The sequence below is a fragment of the Lontra canadensis genome, unplaced genomic scaffold (genome assembly GCF_010015895.1).
Source record: "Lontra canadensis isolate GAN:19392208 unplaced genomic scaffold, GSC_riverotter_1.0 scaffold24, whole genome shotgun sequence".
In the NCBI taxonomy this organism is placed as follows: Eukaryota; Metazoa; Chordata; class Mammalia; order Carnivora; family Mustelidae; genus Lontra; species Lontra canadensis.
The window spans coordinates 7,676,315-7,698,744 of NW_022631018.1; the positions used below are offsets into that span (position 1 = coordinate 7,676,315).

The 22,430-nt window shown below is 49.7% G+C and overlaps 1 protein-coding gene across 1 annotated transcript in view; it reads right to left on the bottom strand.

The window, feature by feature from the left end:
* Positions 1-7,090, bottom strand: part of QSOX1 (quiescin sulfhydryl oxidase 1) — a 34,272-nt gene extending 27,182 nt beyond the window's left edge. Inside the window, exon 1 of the mRNA XM_032862721.1 lies at positions 6,680-7,090. Coding sequence (XP_032718612.1) covers positions 6,680-6,941 — 262 coding nt within the window. The 5' untranslated portion in view covers positions 6,942-7,090. The remainder of the gene's footprint in view (positions 1-6,679) is intronic.
* Positions 7,091-22,430: the final 15,340 nt, after the last annotated feature.

The window sequence follows — 22,430 nt, forward strand, 5'->3', positions numbered from 1 at the left end:
AGGGCGGGCTCTCCTGGGACGGCATCTGTGTTTCTCCATTATTCTGGGCGGGGGGGGAGGGCGGGGGCACGGAGGCTGCAGGGGCTGAAGAAAGATGTGAGATGAGCTTGAACCCCCGGCGACCCCTGACATGGCCTCTGTCCCTGCTGCCCTCTAGAGAGCATCAGTTCCAGAAGGATGAAGGTTTGCAACTCCGAGTGGATGCTCGGGAAGGTACTGGCAGTCAGCCCCGCTTGCCCGGGTGGCACACAGGTGGTGAGGACTGGCTCCCCCGCCAGAGAGGGAGGGAAAGGCACCTGGAAGCGAGGGACCACCGGGAAAGAAGCCCTGAAGCCAGAGTCTGGAAGGAGATAGATGAAAGGCTCCCTGAGCTGCCTGGGCACCCGCTCCTGCAACAGGCTCCAGGCTGCCGGCCTCCCTCCACTGAAACTCACTGGCAGAGGAAATAATGGCACCATTCTGGGCCCCGGCCCAAGATCTGTGAAACAGAAAACCGACTTCTCTACCAGGCAGGCCCCCTGAGCCTGGGTCAGGGGCCCCTCGGGCACCTACCAAAGTTCCTGTTACGGCAAGCCTGCTTGGGCTGGAAGGCAAGCTCCACACACACCGTGGAGTGGTGATGGCCTGGGCCCAACATGTAGCTCAGAGCTCTAACTGGGTGCGGAAATGGGGTAGGCCAGCCCTGGGGACCAAGGGGAGAGACTGACTACAAGCTTGTCACTTAGCTGACAGGGGGCCCGCCTGGGTGAGTGACGTGTTCAGGGCCCTGCTCTGGCCACCTCCATGGTCACAAGCCTGTCCATCCCTAAATGCTTCTTCATTTTTGCATCCCTGCCCGGCCTCCCGACAATGCAACCCACACTAGGTGACCTCTGACCACATGACACAGTCGACCCAGGCCAGGGCCTGGCTCTCAACAGCTCCAGTGCCAGAACGGGGTCTCCCAGCTCTGCCCCAGCCTAATGGGTCCAGGCGAGGGCTAAAGGTGAGGCACACGAGAAGAGCTGCCTAGGGATAGGGTTTTGTCCTGGATCACAGGCAAGAGCACCCCAGGCTGCCCTTCTGTGGCTTCTTCCCTACTCAAGGGAGGCCCAGGTCACCCCCTACAGCCATCTGCCACACTCTAGACTTGGCTCTGTCTGTCCTCCATCTTGGGCTCTGGTCACCTTGTGCAGGGAGACCCTCAGGAGAGATCTCTCAAAAGAGTAAGTTGATCAGACAAAAGGGTGGAAGGGGAACAATTTCTTGTCCTTCCACCAGCGAGGGCCACCGGCAGGGGTCTCACAAAGCCACTTGGCTAGGTGACCAAGGACTGAAGGCCTCAGCTGCTCCTGTCCTCTCCGAGAGTACAGGCCACCATCCCTGGGGCCAGAGTCTGCCCCCTGCCATTGGGGCACGAAGGCTGAAGGGATGGGGAGGGGAGAGAACAGGGAGCTAGCACTCAGGGGGTTATCTACAGCATGCCCTAGATGACCTCTCTCCACTACTCCCCCTGGATGGGGGGGACGCACCCTCCCCACGACTCTAAAAAAAGCACTGAAGCCTCCAAGTTTTCCAAGGGCCCCAGACTCAAACCTACTTCTCTTCCCTCGCCCCCTCGCCCGAGGCAGGATATTACCCTTCTATTTTTGCTCTTTGATCACAACCTTCGCCATGCAAGAGACAATGGTAAAAACACTGCTGTCCTCAAGCGACACAGGACTCTAACTCAAGCCCCCAGTCACTGTCAGTGACTCGGCTCGTAGATGACGTAGATGACACGTACGGAGAGTTGGCGAAGAGTTCGTTGTGCCTAACTTATCTCATTCAGTGTGCAACGACCCTCCAGGGAGAGACAGAAGCTATTCTCTCCAGACCTGCTTTCCTCCCCTGTGAAAGAACTACCCGAGAACCATGCCCGAGGTGCACTGCATCAGTGGTGAATCTGGGATCTGAACCTCTGGTCTCAGGAGGGCCCAAGACGGGACAGCAGAGCTACTCTGCCGGCTTCCCAAGCAGGAAAGCCAGGGAGGGTGGGGCAGAGTGGGGCGTTCCTAGTTGGGACCGGGGGAAGGGATGCCTGGGAATATCAGCCCCTTGCTCCCGGGTCGCTCTTTGACTCCTTATCTTTCTTTATAACTTGATTCCCTGTCCCTCTGTGAAATGGAACCGGTGCCTCTGCTTACCCGCCCCAGGTACCGTGGGAGGTGGGTGGGGGGTAGGCTGGGGCCAGTCAGGTGCTCAGAGTCCTGGCTAAGGAATGTTTCTCAGGAATATCAATGTCAATACCTTGATAAGCCATAGTGACAATGAACAGCTGGTTTGCTACTAATCATCATGGGCCTGACCATTCATTCTAGTCCCGGTACACGGAACGGAGAGCACCGTTTTCTGGGCGGTCCACCAGTAATGCAAAGCTGCAAGTAAGTAAAGTGCGCTGTTGTCCGCGGGGAATAGAACCGGGCAAGGGAGGCTTTCTCAAGTGTCAGGTGACTTACACATCACCACCTGCAGGCTTAACACCTAACATTAGCAGTATCAGCCCAGCCCTACTCTTGGGGAGAAAAAAGTCTCCTGGTGCAATTACAGCCCTGGCAAAGTAATTTCTCTATTACTCTATTAACAGCAGAGTGAGCACATGGAGAAGGGAAGGGTGGGGACATCTATGGTCTCTGGGTGGCAAGTAAGGAGGCGCCCTGTAGTGAGGGGGTGGGGGTCATGGGCTCCTTCTGGAGTCAGAGGCAGTATCCCTGCCCCCACTCACCACTCCAGGAAGGGGCATGGACCCAGAGTCACATGACTTGCTTATAGCCAGAAGTGGCCACCATGAGCTCCACGTGTCTCCTTTCTGCGCCTCATGGGTCCAACAAAGACCAGGATAGATGGTCTCTCCTGTCCTTTCCAACTCGAACAAACACCCATGAGTCCTTCCCATGTTAAGCAAGCTCCTATTAAGACAGAGGCCAGATCCACCCAAACCAGCAAGAACTAGTCAAGTGGTGAGAACCAGACCTCCATCCAAGTCTCCAGGAGTCCTCCCGACAGGGAGTTAGCCAGTCCCTGCCCTCACCACAGCATCCCTTCCTCCCTGCTGCAGACTTCTGGGCAGTGAGGTCATAGGATAGACAAAATGCCTTCCCTGGCATTCACACCTGGCTGACACCCCAGGGCCGAGTCCAGGAAAGCCATAGCACAAGCAGCAGGCTTGGTCACTACATTCTCATTAGGACTCCTGTGAGGGTCATACCATTGGCCTGCGTAAGGGTCCAGTGGGCTCCTACCCTGTGCCAGGCTCCGCACTAAGGCATTCACAGGGGTACAAGAGAGGTGGCCTACACCATGGAAAAGAAAAGATGGCAAACCACCACTGTTCAGTGTTACCCAAACATCCACACCTTATAAATGCCGTCTCCGTGGCTTGGCAGAGGGCACTTTCCCAGCCCGGAGGACTCCTCCTCCTTCGCCCACCTCTCCACCTGCCTAGGTTCTAGAGCCAAAGAAACGGGTTCAAGAACCTCCTCCAGCATCTGTACAATGTTGGGCGCGTTACTCACTTCTTAAAAACAACAGCAAAAATCCCCCATCGAATGCACAGATATTTTTTCATAAAGTGTATATCTATGCGCACTAGTGGCCTCCAAAGGCCCATAGGCAAGTGTATAAGGCAAGTGTGTAATAAATAACTGCTTGAATGAAGGCCTGGTGACAGATTAGCCCTCTGTGACTCTACCCTGCCCTGAGCTCTGACCAGAAATGGCTGAGCCACTCTTTTGGCCTTTCCCGAACGTGGATTCTCCCTGCTGTCAATTCTCAATTCTCCCGCTATGTGTAGCTCATTTCCCAAACTGCAATGTAAACAGTATTCTGCACACAGAGGTCACTCAACAAATATTTATGGATTGATTAGCCAGTGAAGAGTAATGAAGATTAAGATGAACACAATCAATTTCCCAAACATACGGTGACACAAGAAGAGCTGTCCTGGAATAGAAAGGGATGACCAGATCTTTAGAAGCCAGCGCTCTGGCCATCGGGACAACTGCCCCAGAGAAGCCGTCCCACAAGTCACTGAATAAAGGGGCCCTAGACAGTCAAGATGAAATGCGAGGCCAGCTGGGCAGGGTTGCAAAATGTTTCTCCCCCCCATGACCTTCCACACTACTCCCACTGCTCCTACCCCAGACACTCTTACCATTGGCAGAAGGCAGGGGGCACACTCCAACAACCCCAGATGGTGTTTGAGCCCTGTGCTGGCCCACAACCATTTTCTCAAAGAAACTCAGTAATACAGAGATAATGTGAGAACAACCCTGGCTTCCCAGCAGGTCCTTACCCTTGGACTGGAGTGGGGGAAGTCTCTATAATCGCAGGCTGATACCAGATTCAGCCACTGGTCTCCCCCCACTCCCCACCCCAGTGCCAACGCAATCTTGTTAAGGCCGTCCCCGTGGCTCCTGGGAGATCTCCGGTTTCCTACTTCCCACTGACTGTGGTTCATCTCTACAGACTTTGGTGCTTCCATTGTCCTTCCTGGAGATTGAGTTTCGATTTGCATTTTTTAGGGGAAGACTGTCACTCCATGCCCTAGGGCAAGACCCCTTTTGGAAGTGGCAACCCTCACCCAGGAGTAAGCTGGGTCAGTGTCTGGCTATGCAATTCACTGGAAAACTCTGGGTTGCAAGAGGTCAAACACATGAGTCAGCTGGAAGCTAACCTTCCCTCCAGCATTCTTAAGATAGAAGAGTCTTCTAGATTAAGTTCTTCTGCAGCCATCAGAGACCTCTCATAGCCTCAAGGTGGAAACTGATCTGGGGATTTTTGTGATTTTCAGGCCCACAAGGTCCCCTGAACACCTAATGTCCCCTCAGGTGTTCCAGTTCCATGTTCAACACTCTTCCTCCCCCTTGCCCTGCCCAGATGTGTTGGTATCGCTGAAACAGTGTAAAGAGCGGCTGAGACATGGCACACTGAGGTGATGGGACCAGAGAGGCATGCGGACATGTCCACATGTACACTAGAGATAAAATGGTTCATCGGTTTTGTTAAAAATAACTTTCCAGGACCACATGGCTAACAGATGTATACATCTTTCCATCTGGCCCCTTCAGTAACCATTATGTGAACTGCTTGGAGGACACGGGAGCCTAACTTTGAAAACCAACACCTATAAGTACACTATTCTACCATGAATGGTTGAGCTGATTAAGAAATACCAGGGGTGCCTGGCTGGCTCAGATGGCAAAGCATCTACCTTCAGCTCAGGTCATGATCCCCGGGTTCTGGGATGGAGTTCCATGTTGGGCTCTCCACTCAGCGGGTAGTCTGCTTTTCCCTCTCCCTCTGACCTTGCCCCAGCTTGTGTTCTCACTCTCAAATGAATTTTTTAAAAAAGAAAATCTTAAAAAAAAAAAAAAAGAAAAGGAAAGGAAATACCAACAGAGTAGCAAGGAAACAGCAGTTCCAGTTCTCTCTCTAGAAGAAGACCTATTCCCTAAGACCCCCACAGTCCTCATTCAGTGATCATTTTCAGTTGGGAGCCAAGCTAGGGCCCTAGCTAGCACCACAATCAGGAAGTAGCTTCATTCAGAGACAGCAAATCAGAAACAAATCACCACCACCACACCCACCAAACACCCACTATCTGGGCTAGGCAACTGTGTGACACCACAGAGATCCTCAAATTCTGGAAAGGAAACTCGGAGATAATGCATGTCATGTACTTACCCAGAAAGGTGTCAGACATACAGGAAGCACTTGTAAATATTTACTACTATTATGACCATATTTTTTCAGTTCTAAAGGTCTTTATTGTTGTTTTAATTTACCATTTTCTGTAATAGCGTACACTTTCAAATCTCTATACATTTAGTGGTCTTGTTATCTCTCTACCCCTCAGGCTGTTAGTAAACGAATGGAATGTCTCACAATTGAGGGCTGAGAATCGAGGACACAGGGTGCTACGGGTCAGGCCAGTGAACAGGAACACAGCAAGGGCAAACACACACCAAGAGGCTGCCTTCAGTCAGGTCTCTGGGTTCACGGGTTAATACAGAAGGGTCTGAGAGGGTGCGTGGCCAAGAGGAAGAGAGAAGATGTGGCCCAAAAGCTAACGAACTCCAGGCAGCAGGTCGGGAGAGGCCTAGAACCCACACAAGAACACTGTCTCCAAAGGAAAGCTGGGAAAAAACGTCTATGGAGCAGCTGGGTCAACCAGCCAAGGGGTTGGCAGAGGGAATGTCACTCTTTTTCTCCCCAGCACTGATCCCACAGCAGCCGGGGAATTCGGCAGGAAGCGACACGGGTCCCCAAGCGAGAGGAAGGGGACTGCCACAGGCGACAGCAGAGGAGGCCGTAAGGTGTCAGCATTGCTAGAGGAACAAAGGAGAGGCCAGCGCAGGGATGGGGGCACTAAGCCGGCTGAGGACCCACAGGAAGTCAGAGCAGGTGTGAGGGCCTGCTGGGAGTGGGGAGCAGCTCGGGGCACCGGCCAAGGGGAAAGACACTGCGAGGCGCGGGAGCCAAAAATGGAGGTGAGGGTTGGAAACCCCGGGGGAAGTGCGAGGGGCAGAGAGGAAGAGATGGGCGGAGGCCCGGGGCCGGCGGAGGCGGGCCGGGTGGGAGAGACTCTCGGCTGGGCAGGTGGAGGGGGTCGCCCCGGGGGGCGCGAGGAGATCACCCCCCCCAGCGGCCCGCCCCTCACCTTTGACGTCGTTGGCCAGCGCCTTCCACGTCGGGGCGAAGGCGATGCAGTGGCCGCACCAGGAGGCGAAGAACTCCACGGCCCAGGCGCTGCGGGAGCCCAGCACGGCGCCGCGCACGGTGTCCGCCTGCAGCAGCGTCAGCGGGTCAGAGGACGAGTAGAGCGCGGAGCGCGGGGCCGCGCCGGCGCCGGCCACCGCCACCAGCAGCAGCAGCTGCAGCCGCGACGGCGGCGGCCCGGAGCGGCAGCCGCACCAGCCCATCCTGCGGCGCCGCGCCCACCACTGCGCACCAGTTTCGGACGAGTGGGCGCCGGGCCGCTCCGCCGCTCCTCCGGCGTCCGTCGGGGGGAGGAGCTTTGGGGCCCCGCCCCCTCCGCGGCCCGGCTCCGCCCCCTTCCCCGCCCCGCGGTCCGCGGCAGCGGCGGAGCTCGGCTAGTGGGTTCCCGCCTCCGGCCTCAGCGGGCGGGGAGCGCAGCCGGGGCCCGGGAGCCCCCACCCCCAAGCGAGCGGGGCGTTTCCGCGGCAGAAGCCCGGACCGGTATTCCGGTGGCTGCCGGGGACTCGAGGAGGTCATTTAGCTTCTCACGAGCCCGGTACCTAACGGAAAAGGAGTAAATTGGAATAGATTGGATCGATTCGTGCCGTACCAAGAAAGTTCTGGGGCTCCCTCCAGGCCACAAGATGTGAGTTAGAAGCAGGTGAGAGAGAAGACGAAGGTCTCCGGGTCTGTGATCATGACCCCGCAGGCATGACGTGTGCCCACACCGCTGAGGCCTTTGACCGTCCAAGGGCAACAGTCACGGAGGAGAAGTTCCCTCCCCGCCTTAAACGCTGGGCCGGATGGCGCGGCCACTGCGCTGCCATCGCGGTTTCCTGGGCACACGGGTCTGGCCACCCCCGTAAGGCTGTGCGGCGATTCCTCCAGTGGGAGCTCCCAGCAGCCCGGGTCCTCTACATCTAACTCTCCAGTCTCCTCGAAGCCCTTCCGTACTCAGGTGTCCTTCTCACAAGGAGCCCGATAACTAATTTTGAGTTCCTGTGTAATAAGGTGTTGAATGGTAAACGTACCCTGGTCACCTTTTGTAGCTCCTAGGCGGAGTGATTTTACCGCGAGAAAGAGCTCCCCAGAGGGTTGTCACGCGTGGTCTTTTTCCTGTGTGTTTTTTCCGTTAGCCCACCTCATCTGTAAGCCGTCGGAGCCTGGCCTCATTACTTCTTCAGCGTTTACTGAGTGGTTCCTTTGTGCCAGAGGCTCCGCTCTAGGTACTAAGTATTAGATAGTAAACAAAACCGAGACTCTATGGTCATCACTTCCATTCTACTGGGGACAGGGACAGAAAGAGGATATACAAGTAAATATAGATCTAATGGTGGCAAATGCCAAGAAGCACTATACAACCGGGTGAGACTACAGTGACAGAGGAAGTGCTATTTTATTTCGTAGAGTGTGGTCAGGGATGGGTTTATCCCTAGATTTACAGGGCCAGGCTCAGAAGTACAAGTGGAGGCCCACATATCATAAGTCCACATGTTTAAAAATTACAAACCAAGTGAAACTGGTATGCACAATTCCTATCCTTTCATTGTGACAATACACCTTCATCATAATCTGGAAGGCCAAGTTTAAGTTTAGAATTCCCCGACTCCACCAAGATGTGTGCTGGAATAGGGTGGCTTAGGTGGTAACTGGTCCCTGGCCCTCGACCTTCCCCCTACTCTTTGCATTCCAGCTCTGTCCCATACTTCAAGGGGCCATGTGCCCACCCCTGTCATATCTGGGTCTATGTGTCTGAGCTTCATCCACATCTCCTGCAAATAGCTGTTTATTGGTTCCTCAAGAGGATGGAAAGGTCAATGCAGTCTCTAGAAGTTGGCCTGGCGCCACAGGGATGGAGAATTCTAGGGTCTTGTGTACCCACAGGAGGATCTAAGGAGGGGTGAGGAGCAGGAGCTTGAGGTGGGCGCATCCCCTTGGCACATGGGCTTCTTGCTCTGTGGAAAAGGGTATGGTTAGAAGAGGGCCAGAGAGCTCGGAACCCAAGGTAGGGGCTTCTCTTGCCCCCAATCATTGTCGTCGTTGTCTTCTTTTTTTAAAGGTTTTGCTTATTTATTCATGAGAGACAGAAAGAGAGGCAGAAGCAGAGGGAGAAGCAGGCTCCCCACTGAGCAGGGAACCCAATGCAGGGCTTGATCCCAGGACCCTGGGATCATGACCTGAGCCAAAGGCAGACGCTTAACTTATTAAGCCACCCAGGCGCCATGTTGTCCCCAGTCTTAAGGCACTTCTCATGAGGTAACATTTGAGACAAATGAAGTATGAGAGGAAGCGTGTGGCAGTCTGAGGTAAAGGCATTGCAGGCAGAGATCTGCCTGGAATGAGAGAGGGCTTCTGCTCCCTTCCCATATTCATAGTCTCTGTGCCCAAGATCTTGAACTGCATAAAGAAATTGTATGTTGACCAGTTGAGGTGTTAGGACCTCCCCAAACTCCCACAGCGAGTTTCAGATGGTGATGCTCCCCCCACCCCCAGCCAGTCCAGGGAGCTTCTGCTACCCCATTTCCCTCACTCCTAGCAGCTCTTAGGACTAGGCTTGGCCCAGGCTTATCAGGATAGGGTCCTAGGAGTCTTTTGATTCCTGGGGTTGGAAGTATTCCAGTGGCTGGATAGGGGGCCAGCAAAAGTCAAGTGCCTTCAAACGTCTCTTTTGTTCAACAGTGCTGTAGTTATCTTCCCTAGAGGCCTGAGAATTACAGAGACAATATTGGCTGACCATGCTGAGCACCTGGGAAAGACATCCCAGACGAGTACACAAAGATTTGCTTGTTCACATATCTGTTTCAGAGCATCGGAAGTAGAAAAGAATACAAACCATTTGAATGAAGTAGAGAAAGTTTCTTGGCAATGGGGTTAAAGAAATTAAGACTGAGAGTTGCGATATCCTGGAACAGGGATTTCCAACTCTTTTAAGTCTCGGAAGCCTTTGTTCGAACAGAACCTTGAAAGGAAGCTTGAACAGATAAAAAGCAAGCTAAGGGTGTGACCTAGAGTGATATCCACTTTCCGAGGTCTGGGGGGCTTCTTGGGAGCCTCAGAGGCTCTCTAGGCCACCAACTAAAAACCGATGGTCTAGAATTGAAAGCAGAAAACATAAGGATCATAAGGGACTTCTGGGATAAAAAGATGGCAAAGAAGGGAATCTACTCAACAGTGGGATGTGGAGGGGGAGGGAAAAGCTGACGAAAACATTGAAAGTGGAGGGGCAGGGCTTAGGAATTCCTACCCAGATCCCCTGCTCCCCTTCCTACATACAAGCTATAGGAGAGTGAGCCAAAAGGAGCCAGACGAGAGAGTAAAATAATAGTGTTAGATAATACTTTGCACCTGCTATTTAACACTTACAGATGTTACTCATTTAATTCTCACACCAGCCCTATGAGGTTGATAGTCTTATTATCCCATTGATACAGATGAGGAGACTGAGGTAGAAGGAGCCCTGTTGACTTTCCCCACTTGTGACTCATTCATGTATTATGTATGAATAAAAGAGAGGGAATTTGGGAGTTTGTCAACCAAAAATAAGACAGATGGTCAGAGGAATGCAGCTTATACACAAATAGAGATAATTACGGTGAGCAACAGGATTGTGTTTGGCACAACATGTCAGCCAGTAGCCAACCATTAGATGACTTTCCACTCACTCATTTGCACCGAGGAGGAGAGAGGGTGTGTGCAGCTGGAAGACAAGGGCCCAGCAGCAAAGACCTCTATACTTTGTCCCTTCAAAACTCACCTCTTGGTCTTATAGATGAACTGGTCCATAGCTGGGGTTGGTTAGAATACCAGTTTGGAAAGCATACCGAGAGATACTGAGAGTCTGCGTCAGACAGCTATGGCAGAAAAGAGAAAGCACATTCGAAGTGTTTGTTAATGGAAGGGCTGCCTACAGAGGTGTGTGCAGGGTAAAAGGAACTGACAGGAGGTGCCAGGTCCCCAGTGACTGACAACAGCAAGAAGTCCTTTGAGTGCCAAGGAACTTGGTGATGGAACCTGTGGGAGCTGGAGTCAAGGAAGGGGGCGACCCAACCAGAGCTGGAATTGCCAAATGCCACCACTGCCAGGAACGCAGGGAAGTGGGGAGGAGAGCGGGGAGGCAGCAGGAGAGTTTCATTTCTACCTCTTCCTCGTCTAGTCCTCCACCAGCACCTCCCATTGGCCAAACCCAACCAGCCAGAGGTGAGGGTGCCCTGACTGTAGTCCATGGAAATTGGCTTCCAAGACAAAAGGCAGGTTGGAAGAAGGTGGAGAATAGAAATACCCTCGTATAGGGTCCCTCAAGGTGAGCCCTTGGAGGCCTTAGAGATGAGAATGGAAAACAGGAAAATCCTTGACTCTCCTTCTGCGTGTCTCTTAGGTGGGAGCAAAGGGCTGGAGATCCATCTGACCACTGGAGCGAGGGTAAGCCAGCAGAAGAAGGTGGCTAAGCTGTCCCTTCCCAGCTCCTTCTTCTTACTGTTCACACTTACCCCAGTTGCTTTCTTCTTATCTGTAGAGGAGACAGAGGCCCAGAGAAGTTGAGAGACTTGGTTAAGGCCACACAGCAAGTACGGGTTCCTAACCCTCCCAGGAACTTTCCAGGTTTAATCTGAAACTGACCCCTGTACTCACAGGGCAGGGAGGGACCGAAGACAGAGGCAGGCCACTCCAGCTTGGCAGGTGGCAGTTCTAACAAGCCGAGGGAACCTCTATATGAGGCCTGTGTCGGGCAGCAAAAAGACTAATGGTTTCCTGCACTGCCTGCCAAATCTTTAAAGTACATAAAGAGGCCTTTAACTCGATTCAGTCACATAAACCGTGTAGGTATTCTTAACACCACATCCCTATCTCCAGGCTCTGTCCTTGGAGCAGCCTCTAGGAGTGGGAGAGGCAAGCTGAACCCATAGTCCAGGGATAGGGGGCGGGGTGTGGAGCCTCCAAGCGCTGGGGTCCAGCTTACAGGTCAATTAGCAGTTTTCGCCTTTTTCCAGCATGGCTGCTGAAGTATTGAGAAGGCGATGCGTGGCAATGGCATATCCGGGGCAGAACCCCACGTTCATGTACAGCTTCCCTTATCCTGGGTCGCACGATGGCAGTTCAGTAGGAACGGCCCCCCCCACCCCTCCCCCAACACACAGAAGGACAGACTAAAGTGGAAAGGAGATAAAAGGCTATAAATTCACGGCCTTGCTGTTTGGGTTCTCTGCTCATGTCAGGAGTGAGAGCTTCTGGGAACCTGCAAATCATCAAAGGAGGCCCGAGGTCAGAGGCAAGAAGACCACATTGTTGGCATGGATGCTTCCCGGCGCTCCCCCGGGAAGGCTTCCGGGGACTTTGCCAACTGTGTGATGCTGTGCGATTTATTTGGGAGAACTGTAGGTTTCTGGAGGAGGCATCTTAGTTGGAAATAGTTTCTGCCCCGACTGCAGGGTGTGTCCTGTATTTCCTGTATGATAGATAAATACATGAAACTATAAAGCGTAACTAACACCAGCCCGGAGAAGGGACGGAACTTATGAACTTCTTGGTTTATGACAAAAGCCTTCTCAGAATTTGCCTGAAGAGAAGACACATGCGATGACGTCATACGTGTTGGAAGGTGCGCACATTGCATGTGCATGTGAAGGGAGGGCTGGAGGAGCAGGTGTGAGTCGAAAGAGAGGAGTCCCCTGGGTTAGCGTGGGGACACCCTCCTTCTACAGAATCAAAAGGGTTCAGGAACTCTTGGAAGACGCTGGGGTGTGGCAGTTGAGTACTAGGTCTCTGGAATTAAAACACTTGGTTTCGATCCTTGGCAACTGCCTCCAGTTCCCTGAGCTTCAGTTTCCTCATCTGTAAAATGGGCACAGAGACCACGTGAGGGGCAGAGCTCTTGTCTGTGAATGTGGTGGTGATTGTCTTATTTGGCTGCGGTTCCACTCGCCCTCAGACTAGTTTCACTAGTCCAAGGGGTAAAAATTTCTTTTCTTCCCCCCACTAAGATTTTATTCATCTGTTTGACAGAGAGAGAGCCCAAGCTGGGGCAGCAGCAGGTAGAGGTAGAGAGAGAAGCGTCTCCCCACTGAACAAGGAGCTGGATGTGGGACTTGATCCCAGAACCCTGGGATCATGACCTGAGCTGAAAGCAGCCACTTAGCTGACTGAGCCACCCAGGTATCCAGGGTTAAAAATTTCTATGTTAAGATTCTGTTCTGATTTCCCAAGTGCTTTTTAAAAAAAATGAAATGATTGAGAGATGAACAGAGAAGCACAGAGTATTTTTAGGGCAGTAAAACTGCTCTGTGTGATACTGCAATGGTGAATCCAGGGCATTACACATTTTTCAAAAATCATAGAATGGCTTTGTTCTCTCAGCCTGCCGGCTTCCAGAAGTCTAGGGCTGTAGTCCTGTGCTTTCATCTTTGAGGTCGAGGCAAAAGACAGGAAAGACTTCTCTCCTGACCCTAGTTTGAGAAGTACTGGGGAAAAACTCTGGCCAGGCTTGAGCTATGTGTTCCTTCCCAGATCACTGACTATGAACAGGGAGATGGTATATGGCCACTGGCTCATCCCAGACGTCTCCATTCCTCTAGGTAGTTGGGTGAGCCCAGAAATGGGCAGCGCCCACCAGAACGACATGTCTGAAGTAAGACAGGAGCAGTTTCTCCCACGAAAAGAATTACTGTTATCTGGGAAAGAGGTCAGATGGGGCTGTGCGGAAAAAAAACAGATGACAATCACCAACAGGAGGCAGAGGTATAAGGATTGAATGGGAGAATGGGAGAGTCTCGCACAGTGCCTGGGACAGTAGGGTGCAACTAGCAGTTCTAAAAAATACGGAAGGCTGAGGTCTGAGTACATCTGGGGGTCACATTACCTATGTCAAGATGTATCATGAATGTACTGGAGATTTTCAGGTGTCCAGATAAACTTGACTCAAGCCAACTGGGTGCAAAAATGGGGAGAAACAAACATAAAGAAGAAAGAATATCTTGCAAGAATTTGCCTGGGCCACAGTAGGCTCTTAGTGCCTTTTGTATGAATTGCCCAAATGAAATATTGAGTGTTTTTATGGTCTCAGGTGACTGTATCAGAATCCAGAGGTTACATTCTTATTTTATGATGGCCTTGCTATCGGCAAACATCCCGAAAGATTTCTTGAGGCCGCACCCTCCAACTTTAGGGAGCCCACTTGCTCCGTGCTCTTGCCCGTGGTTCAGCCCTGGTTTCCACCCACCTGCCCAGCCCCTCGAGAGGGTTCATCTGTTAGACAGATGGGCTTTCTAGATGGGCTACATCTGGGCACATAATCACTGCATCTCTCTGAGTCCCAAGCTCTGCCATTCGGTGGTCAGCCCTGTCTCATCAGCAGCTAGGCACTATGACTTCCAGTCTGAAATGGAAGTTTGGGGATACCTGTGTGGCTTGGTCGGTTAAGCATCTCTTGATCTCAGCTCAGGTCTTGATCTCAGGGTCATGAGTTCAAGCCCCATGTTGGTCTCCAGGCTGACTGTGGCACCTACTTAAAAAAAATATTAAAAAATAATAAGGGGCATCTGGGTAGCTCAGTTGGTCTGCTTTCAGCTCAGGTCATGATCTCATGGTCCTGGGCTGGAATCCTGCATTGGGCTCCCCTTCAGTGGGGAGTCCCCTTCTGCCTCTGCTTCTCCCACCTCCCTGCTCATGCTCTCTCTCTCAAATAAATAAAAATCTTTTAAAAAATAAAATAAAATGGAAGTTTGAATGTGTCATCTGCTACTGTACTTTCATAAAAACATAAAATATTCCATCAGCCACTTTGTGGGCCCGAATTTTCCCAACTGACTGTCGTGGTCTTCTCTTCCCGACTTTGCCTTACCATCTGGAATAAAAGTTACCCAGCTTCCTGTCTTTTCTGGTGACATATTAATCTTGTCCTAAGAACTAATCGCACGTGTGACTGTCTACCTTACCCAGTTCCTGGTGGTGGGAGATGAGAGGAGATGAGATCTCTCTTCTCCTCTCTTGTCTTTGCATATCCCGGTCGACACTCAGCTGTGGGCAAGAAGAAAGGTAATGGTTCCCGTTCCAGCAGCCATGAGTCCTTGAGCACCTACTGCGTAACCAGCAGGGTGCTGGGTCCTCGAACATGGTGATGAACAGAGGTGGAGGTACCAAGCAGCTGAGGAAGAAGCAGCTTCAGGCTCCTCACGTGCCCAGCCCACGTGAGTACTGCGAATCACGGAAAGTTCGAGAACCAGGCAGAGGAAGCCTGGTTACCACCAGGAAGCATTTCTCTGTCAGTATGTCTACTAAATTTTCTAAGTGAGCTCCTAGAAGGGATTTCCATCTCCTAAGCTATAGGAGCTTGTGGCAATTCCAGTGCTCACTCTAAATAAATATTTGTTTATAGTTAATTTTATATTTATAATTATGTATTTTCTTAACGAGGGCTCCCCGCTCCAGATGATAAAATATTCCACTCCACAAAACCTGAACCTGCCCCTGGTGATGAGCCCAAGACACGGTCCTTGCTTTCACGTTTCCAGTTTATTTTATTTATTTATTTATTTATTTATTTATTTATTTATAAAAGATTTTATTTATTTATCTGACAGAGAGTCAGCGAGAGAGGGAACACAAGCCAGGGGAGTGGGAGAGGGAGAAGCAGGCTTCCCGCTGAGCAGGGAGCCCAATGTGTGGCCAGATCCCAGGAACCTGGGGTCATGACCCGAGCCCAAAGCAGACGGTCAATGACACCGAGCCACCCAGGCGCTCCAAGTTTACAGTTTAGGGGAAGAAATGCTGACCAAAGAATTATACCAATAAATCTATAATTTTAAAGCATAGAAAGCTCATGAAGGAGAGGTATGGAGTATCCAAGATAAAATAATACAGAAGATATCAGAGAAGCTTCCCTGAGCCGAGAGCTAAAGGGTGAGCTGAGAATGAGGCGGGGGGGGGGATTTTTTTTTTTTAGATTTTATTTATTTATTTGTCAGAGAGAGAGAGAGAGCAAGCAGGGGGAGCAGCAGGCAGTGAGAGGGGCAGGCTTCCTGCTGAGCAAAGAGGCCAATGTGGGACTCTGATTCGAGGACTTTTGGATCATGACCTGAGCCCAAGGCAGACGCTTAACCAACAGAGCCACACAGACGCCCTGGCGGGAAGGGGATTCTTAATGTTGCCGCCGCTCTGTCTCTAACCAGAGTCCCATTGCCACAGCCTAGATCTGAAGCAGCGATCCTAGACAGAGGCAGAGAGGTGGTAGCAGACTTCTCCCCAGACTCTCTCCTCTGGACCCTTTCCCAGAGCGCCTCCTTCCCTGCTTGACACATTCCCAGTGACTTCCCCTCCACTTGGAAAATCCATACCTGTCACTCAGACCCCATCTACTGCCCCTGCTGCTCTGCCCCTCACTGGCCATGCCCCACGCCTGTGCGCACTGACATACTTATCTTTGTTAATTTTCAATCCAGCGTAATTAACATATTGCATGATGTTGGTTTCAGGGGTACAATATGGTGATCCACCACCTGTCCTTACTCAGCGCTCACCAAGATAAGCGTTTGTTTCATCCCCTATGGACCCCTACTATGACAACCAGCACTTTGTTCTCTGTAGTTAAGAGTCTGTTTTTTGGGGCGCCTGGGTGGTTCAGTGGGTTAAAGCCTCTGCCTTCGGCTCAGGTCATGATCTCAGGGTCCTGGGATCGAGCCCCACATCGGGCTCTCTGCTCAGCAGGAGGCCTGCTTCCTCCTCTCTCTGCCTGCCTTTCTGCCTACTTGTGATCTTGGTCAAATAAATAAATTTTAAAAATCTTCAAAAAAATGTTCAACAATTTACATTTCTATGGTTTATATTTCAAAGGAGATGTCAAATTTAAACCAAAAAAAGAGTCTGTTTTTTGGTTTGTATCTTTTTTTTCATTCGTTTATTTCTTAAATTCAACATATGAGTGAAATCGTATGGTATTTGTCTTTCTCTGACTGACTTTTTTACTTAGCCTAATATCCTGCAGGCCCATCTATGCTGTTGCAAATAGCAAGATCTCATTCTTTTTGTGGCTGAGTCATTTGTTGATGGTTTCCTTTGCCGTGCAAAAACTTTTTATTTTGGTGTAGTCCCAATAGTATAATAATTTTGCTTTGTTTCCCTTGTCTGAGAAGGCATATCTAGAAAAATGATTCTAGGCTGATGTCAAGGAAATTGCTTCCTATGTTTTTTCTTCTAGGAGTTTTATGGTTTTTAGTTCTCAAATTTAGGTCTTTAATCCATTTTATTTCTCTGTATGATGTAAGAACGTGGTCTAGTTTCATTCTTTTGCAGTAGCTGTCCAATTTTCCCAACACCATTTGGTGAAGAGAGTGTCTTTTCCCTATCGTATATTCTTGCCTCTTTTGTCATAGATTAATTGACCATATAGGCATTGGTTTATTTCTGGACTCTCTATCTTATTCTCTTGATCTATGTGTCTGTTTTTGTGCCAGTACCATACTGTTTCGATGACTACAGCTTTGCAGTTTATCTTGCAATCTGGGATTAGGATACTTTGGCTATTGGGGTCTTCTATGGTTCTGAATTTTAGGATTATTTGTTCTCATTCTGTGAAAAATGCTGACATTTTGATAGAGATTGCATTAAATCTGTAGATTGCTCTGGGAGGTAGGGACATTTTAACAATATTAGTTCTTTAGATCATGAGCACGGACTATCTTTCCTTTTGTTTGTGTCCTCTTCAGTTTTTTTTGTCAATATTTTACAGTTCTGGAGGTACAGGTCTTTCATCTTCCTTTGGATTTTTATATTACGAAATATCCCTTTTTATTTTAGTGACACTCTTCAACCCTGAATTTGATTTTATCTGTACATCTTTAATATACTCTCTATTTTCTCTTGCTTCCTGTTTACATAGTGTATATTTTCCTATTCATTTACATTCACGTTATTTGTGCCCTCATACTTGAGGTGTTTCTTGAGACAGCATAGAGTTGGGTCTTGCTTTTTATTCATTCTCACAATATCTGCCATTTAATTGGAGTGGTTAGCCTTCATTAACATACAATACAATAATGGGGTGCCTGGGTGGCTCAGTTGGTTAAGCTGCTGCCTTCGGCTCAGGACATGGTCCTGGGATGGAGCCCCAGGGAGCCACAGGGAGCCCCAGGGAGCCTGTCTCTCTCCGCCTCTGCCTGCCACTCTGCCTGCTTGTGTGCGTTCTCTCTCTCTCTCCCTCTCTATCTGACAAATAAATAAATAAATAAAATCTTTAAAAATATATATACAATATTGAGATGGTTGGATTTATATTTACCATTTTGTTATTTATTTTCTGTTTTTCCTTCCTTGTTTTCTCCTTTGAAAGAGAGAGGAACACACAAAGGAGGAAACTTTCTAGCCCCCTTTGGACTATTTAAATGTTTCCTAGGCTTTTTTTTTTTTTTTCCCTGACTTCTATTTAATTTTTTGAAAGGCTTTATTTATTTTTTTGTTTAGTTAGTTAGTTAGAGAGCATGAGCAGGGGGAGGGGCAGAGGAAGAGGGAAAGAGAGAATCTCAAGCTGACTCACGCTGAGCCCTGACGGGCTCCGTCTTACCATCCTGAGATCATGACCTGAGCCAAAATCAGGAGTCGGATGCTTGACGGACTAAGCCACCCAGGTGCCCCCAGACTTCTATTTTAATTGACCTACTGGCTTTTTAGCTCTATCTCTGGAATTTTCGGTGGTTGCTTTAGGACACTGGTTGTTAATGGGGAGGTACTTGCCCCCCGGGGAACAGTTGGCAGTGTTTGGAGACAGTTTGGGTTGTCACAGCTGGGGAGAGTGGTGCTACTGGCGGTTAGTAGGTTGAAACCAAGAATGCTGCTCAACATCCTCCAGTACTCAAGACACCCCTGCCGCACACACCCACACCCCCCCACACACGCACTCACACGCATGCACTCACACACACGCACAGTCATACACATCAAGTGAAGAAGGATCTGACTGAAAAGTCAGCACTACCACTATTGAGAGACACTGGCTTTCACAGTTCATTTAGAATCAGTGTTGTACCACTGCATTTAAATGCAGAAACTTTGCCCCTAGATAAGGCCTTCTGCCATCCTACTGCCTTTTTCCTTTATGCCAGGAGTGGACAAACCTGCGGTGGGCGAGCCAGATCCTGCCTGGGGCCGATGTTTGTACGTAGAGTCTTACTGGAGCATAGCCAGGCCCTCAGCTCGCGTCTGTGGCTGCTTTCTCACTACGGTGCAGAGCTGAGTCCCTGTGACCCTCACATCGGATCCTGTGGCCCTCACATCCGCCATTTACTCTCTTGCCCGTTATAGGAAAAGTGTGCTGTCTTATGCTTCATATTATATTGTCATGTGCGTTAGTTATACCTACTTACATTGTAAAGCCCACAAGAAAATATTTCTTAGCATCAAATAGTCATACCTATTTTAAAGGAATTAAGAGGAAAAAATAGACTTTTCTATTTGTCGAGATGGTTCCATTTCCAAAGCTCTTCATTCCTCTTGGAGATCGGAATGTCAGTCTGGTAATGTTTTCCTTCAGCATGAAGAGTTTCATCATTTCTTGGAGTGAAGCTCTGTTGTCAATGAATTTACTTAATTTTATCTGAAATTGGCTTTGGCTTCATTCTTGAAGGATGTTTTCGTTAGCTCTAGAATTACACTTTTTTTTTTCTTTTTAGCACTTTAAAGCTGTTTCCATGGCTTCTGATAACAGTCATTCATGTCACTGTTCCCTTGTATGTCGCATGTTGTTTTTTTCTGACTGCTTTCTCTTTCTTTTTGCTTTTTAATGGTTTGATGTGTCTAGGCATAGTTTTCTTCATATTTACCCTACTTCAGGCTCACTGAGCTTCTTCAATCTATAAATTTATTTATGTCTTTTACCATATTTGGGGAGGAATCAGTCATTATTTCTTCAATTATTATTATTTTTTTTAAAAAAGATTTTATTTCTTTATTTGAGAGAGAGAGATTACAAGTAGGCAGAGAGGTAGGCAGAGAGAGAGAGGAGGAAGCAGGCTCCCCGCTGAGCAGAGAGCCCGATGCAGGGCTCGATCCCAGGACCCTGGGACCATGACCTGAGCTGAAGGCAGAGGCTTAACCCACTGAGCCACCCAGGCGCCCTTCAATTATCTTTTTGTTTCATTTTCTCATTCTTCTCCTTCTATGACTCCATTTGTAAGTATATTAGACACATGTTCCATGAGTTCCATAGGTGTCTGAAGGTCTTTTCTGATTTTTTTTTTAATTTTTTCTTTCCCTCTCTGTTAATTTCTATTGGTCTAACTTTGAGTTCACTGATTTTTTTTTCAGTCATCTCCATTCTGTTGTGGAGCCCATTTCATAATTCTTTTTATTTCAGATATCATAACTTTTAGTTTACTTCATAGGTTGTAATTTTTTGTTCTAGAATTGCCATCTAGTTATGTTTTATGATTTCTGTTTTTCCCTGAGATTCCTTAACTTTCTATTCGTTGCAAGCGTATTTTTCCTTGCATCACCGAACACAGACGTACGGCTGCTTCGAAGTCTTGTTTCCTGATTCCGGCATCGGAGTCATTCGTGGTTGTTTTCTGTTGAGAATGGGCCACATTTCCTTGCTTCTTCATATGTCAAATAATTTTGGATTATCTCCTGAACGTTGTGAATATTATGCTTTAGAGACTCTGGATTGCTTGGAGGAATACAAAGAGTTGATTTTTGGATTGGATTTGTTGGGTTTTAGCAAGCAATCCGCTCAGCTAGACACAAACTACAAACACTTTCCTTGGGAATCAGCTCAAAATCAGTTTACTTCCTTTGCTACCATTTGAGTGTCTCCATGAGTTTTGAAGGAGTCCCTTCCATCTTCATTCCCCTGAAAATTTTCTTTTGTCTATTGTGTCCTACTTCAGGAAAAAAAAAAAAGGTCATTTGTATGGCATTAGGGGACTGGCAGGAGGAGTAGAGACCGTGGTTGAAGAGAAGAACATGGTGCCCTTTGTTCCAGGTCTGCTGTCGTAGGTGGCCAGGACCAAAGGTTGACCTCAGCATAGCTTCTGGGCCAGAGCATGACGTTGCCCATAGACCTCTGACTGCCAGCGGTTAGTCTCAAAACCACCTCTGTCTGTGTTTACACTGAGAGATGTGCCTTCCCCCCTCCCCTCCCACAGAGAGGGCCAGAGCAGACACAAGACCCCTGGCACGCAAAGGCTCTGAAATGCTGGCACTTTCTCTCCTCCTCCCTTTCCCGGAAGCAGACAGGTTTGTTGGCTCCCGGAAGGACGTGTTATATGGTGGCGAAAAAACACGAGCTTGGCATCAAATAGACCTGATTTGGACTCACAGTTCCTCAGCTGACCTGTGTCTGACCTCCTGCTCTCTGGTCCCTGCTTTCTGCTTTCTGCTGGGAGAATGCCCTCTCTCTCTCATTACGAGGAGGCGTATTTAATTTTTTATAAAAATTCTCCAAACTCCCTCTACTACAAGTCCTAATCCAGCAGAGAGCTTTCCCAGGGAACCTAAGTTAGATTACTTCCTGTCACTCTGGGGAATCCCAGAGAGAGGACACCCAGCAAGTGGCAGGGCAGGACCTGCCAGAAGGCAGCTGTAGACATTAGGGCTGGAGGAGCTCCCCAGGGAGAGCAAGCCAAGACCCAGATGATTGCTTCCTTTGTCTGAGCTTTTCTTGGGGCTGGGTGGAGGTGGAAGGAATTGTTCATGCTTGGGAAGGGAGTGATCTCAGAGAACCGGCTGTGGCGGCACAGACACCTCCCCTGCCCTCATCTCCAGCCGTCGGGGGATCTCCACGTTCAGTGGTCCCCTATTACAGGACGGACCCCACCCATCAAGAAATAAGGGGCTCCACAGGCCACAGAGCACTTCCCCCATGTGCTCTTTCCTTGGAAGGAAGTGGGCGGGGCACGCGTGATTGAGATGCAGAAGCTAAAGAAACTGAGGCTCCAGCCAACCAAGAACGTTGAGTCAGGTTATAGGTCAAGGACATAACATACCTCGGGGCCCAACCTGGATCCAAGAGATCCTTCACAATCTCAGCGTCCGAGGCAGAAGAGAGCCAGCGGAGGCCCGTTCCTCCCACATTCCAAGAGAAACCATTCCATGTCTTTCTCGCTCTCCTCAAACCTCCGACACACCTCCCTCTCCACACACCCTCACGTGAGACTTCACTACGGTCATTTGGGTGACAAAGGAGACGCCATCAGACGGGAACTCCTTTCACCCGCTATCAGACTACAAACTATCTTGCACCTGTGCTTGTTTTCTTTGTTTTCCTTCCAGCTCATTTCCTCCCTTCTCCTGTGCACCGGGTGAGGCTCCCTCTTATCGCTCTTGCAAGGACTTTGCCCTTGATCCCCACCCCCACCCCCTTGCTAACCCAACTCCTGTCTACCAGGTTGATTCCTCTGGCAAACACACATGCTCTGGGGCTCCCCCTAAGACCAAAAAAACAAAACTCCTGGATGAACCCACACCCTTCTCCAGGTACCGGCCTACTTCCTTCCTAATCTTCGCAACCAGACTTTACGACACAGTTGTCGGTGTTCACCGGCCTACTTCCTCGCCCTGCCCTTTATTCCTCAACCCACTCCAGCCTAGTCTCTGACCTCACCACTCTGCTGAAACTGCTTGTCAGGGTGGACAACAAGCTCGGTGTTGCCCCATCCAGAGCTCACACCTGCCTTCCTCTTACTCCACCTCGAGCAGCCTTTGACACAGCTGATGGCTCCTTTCTCCTCCTC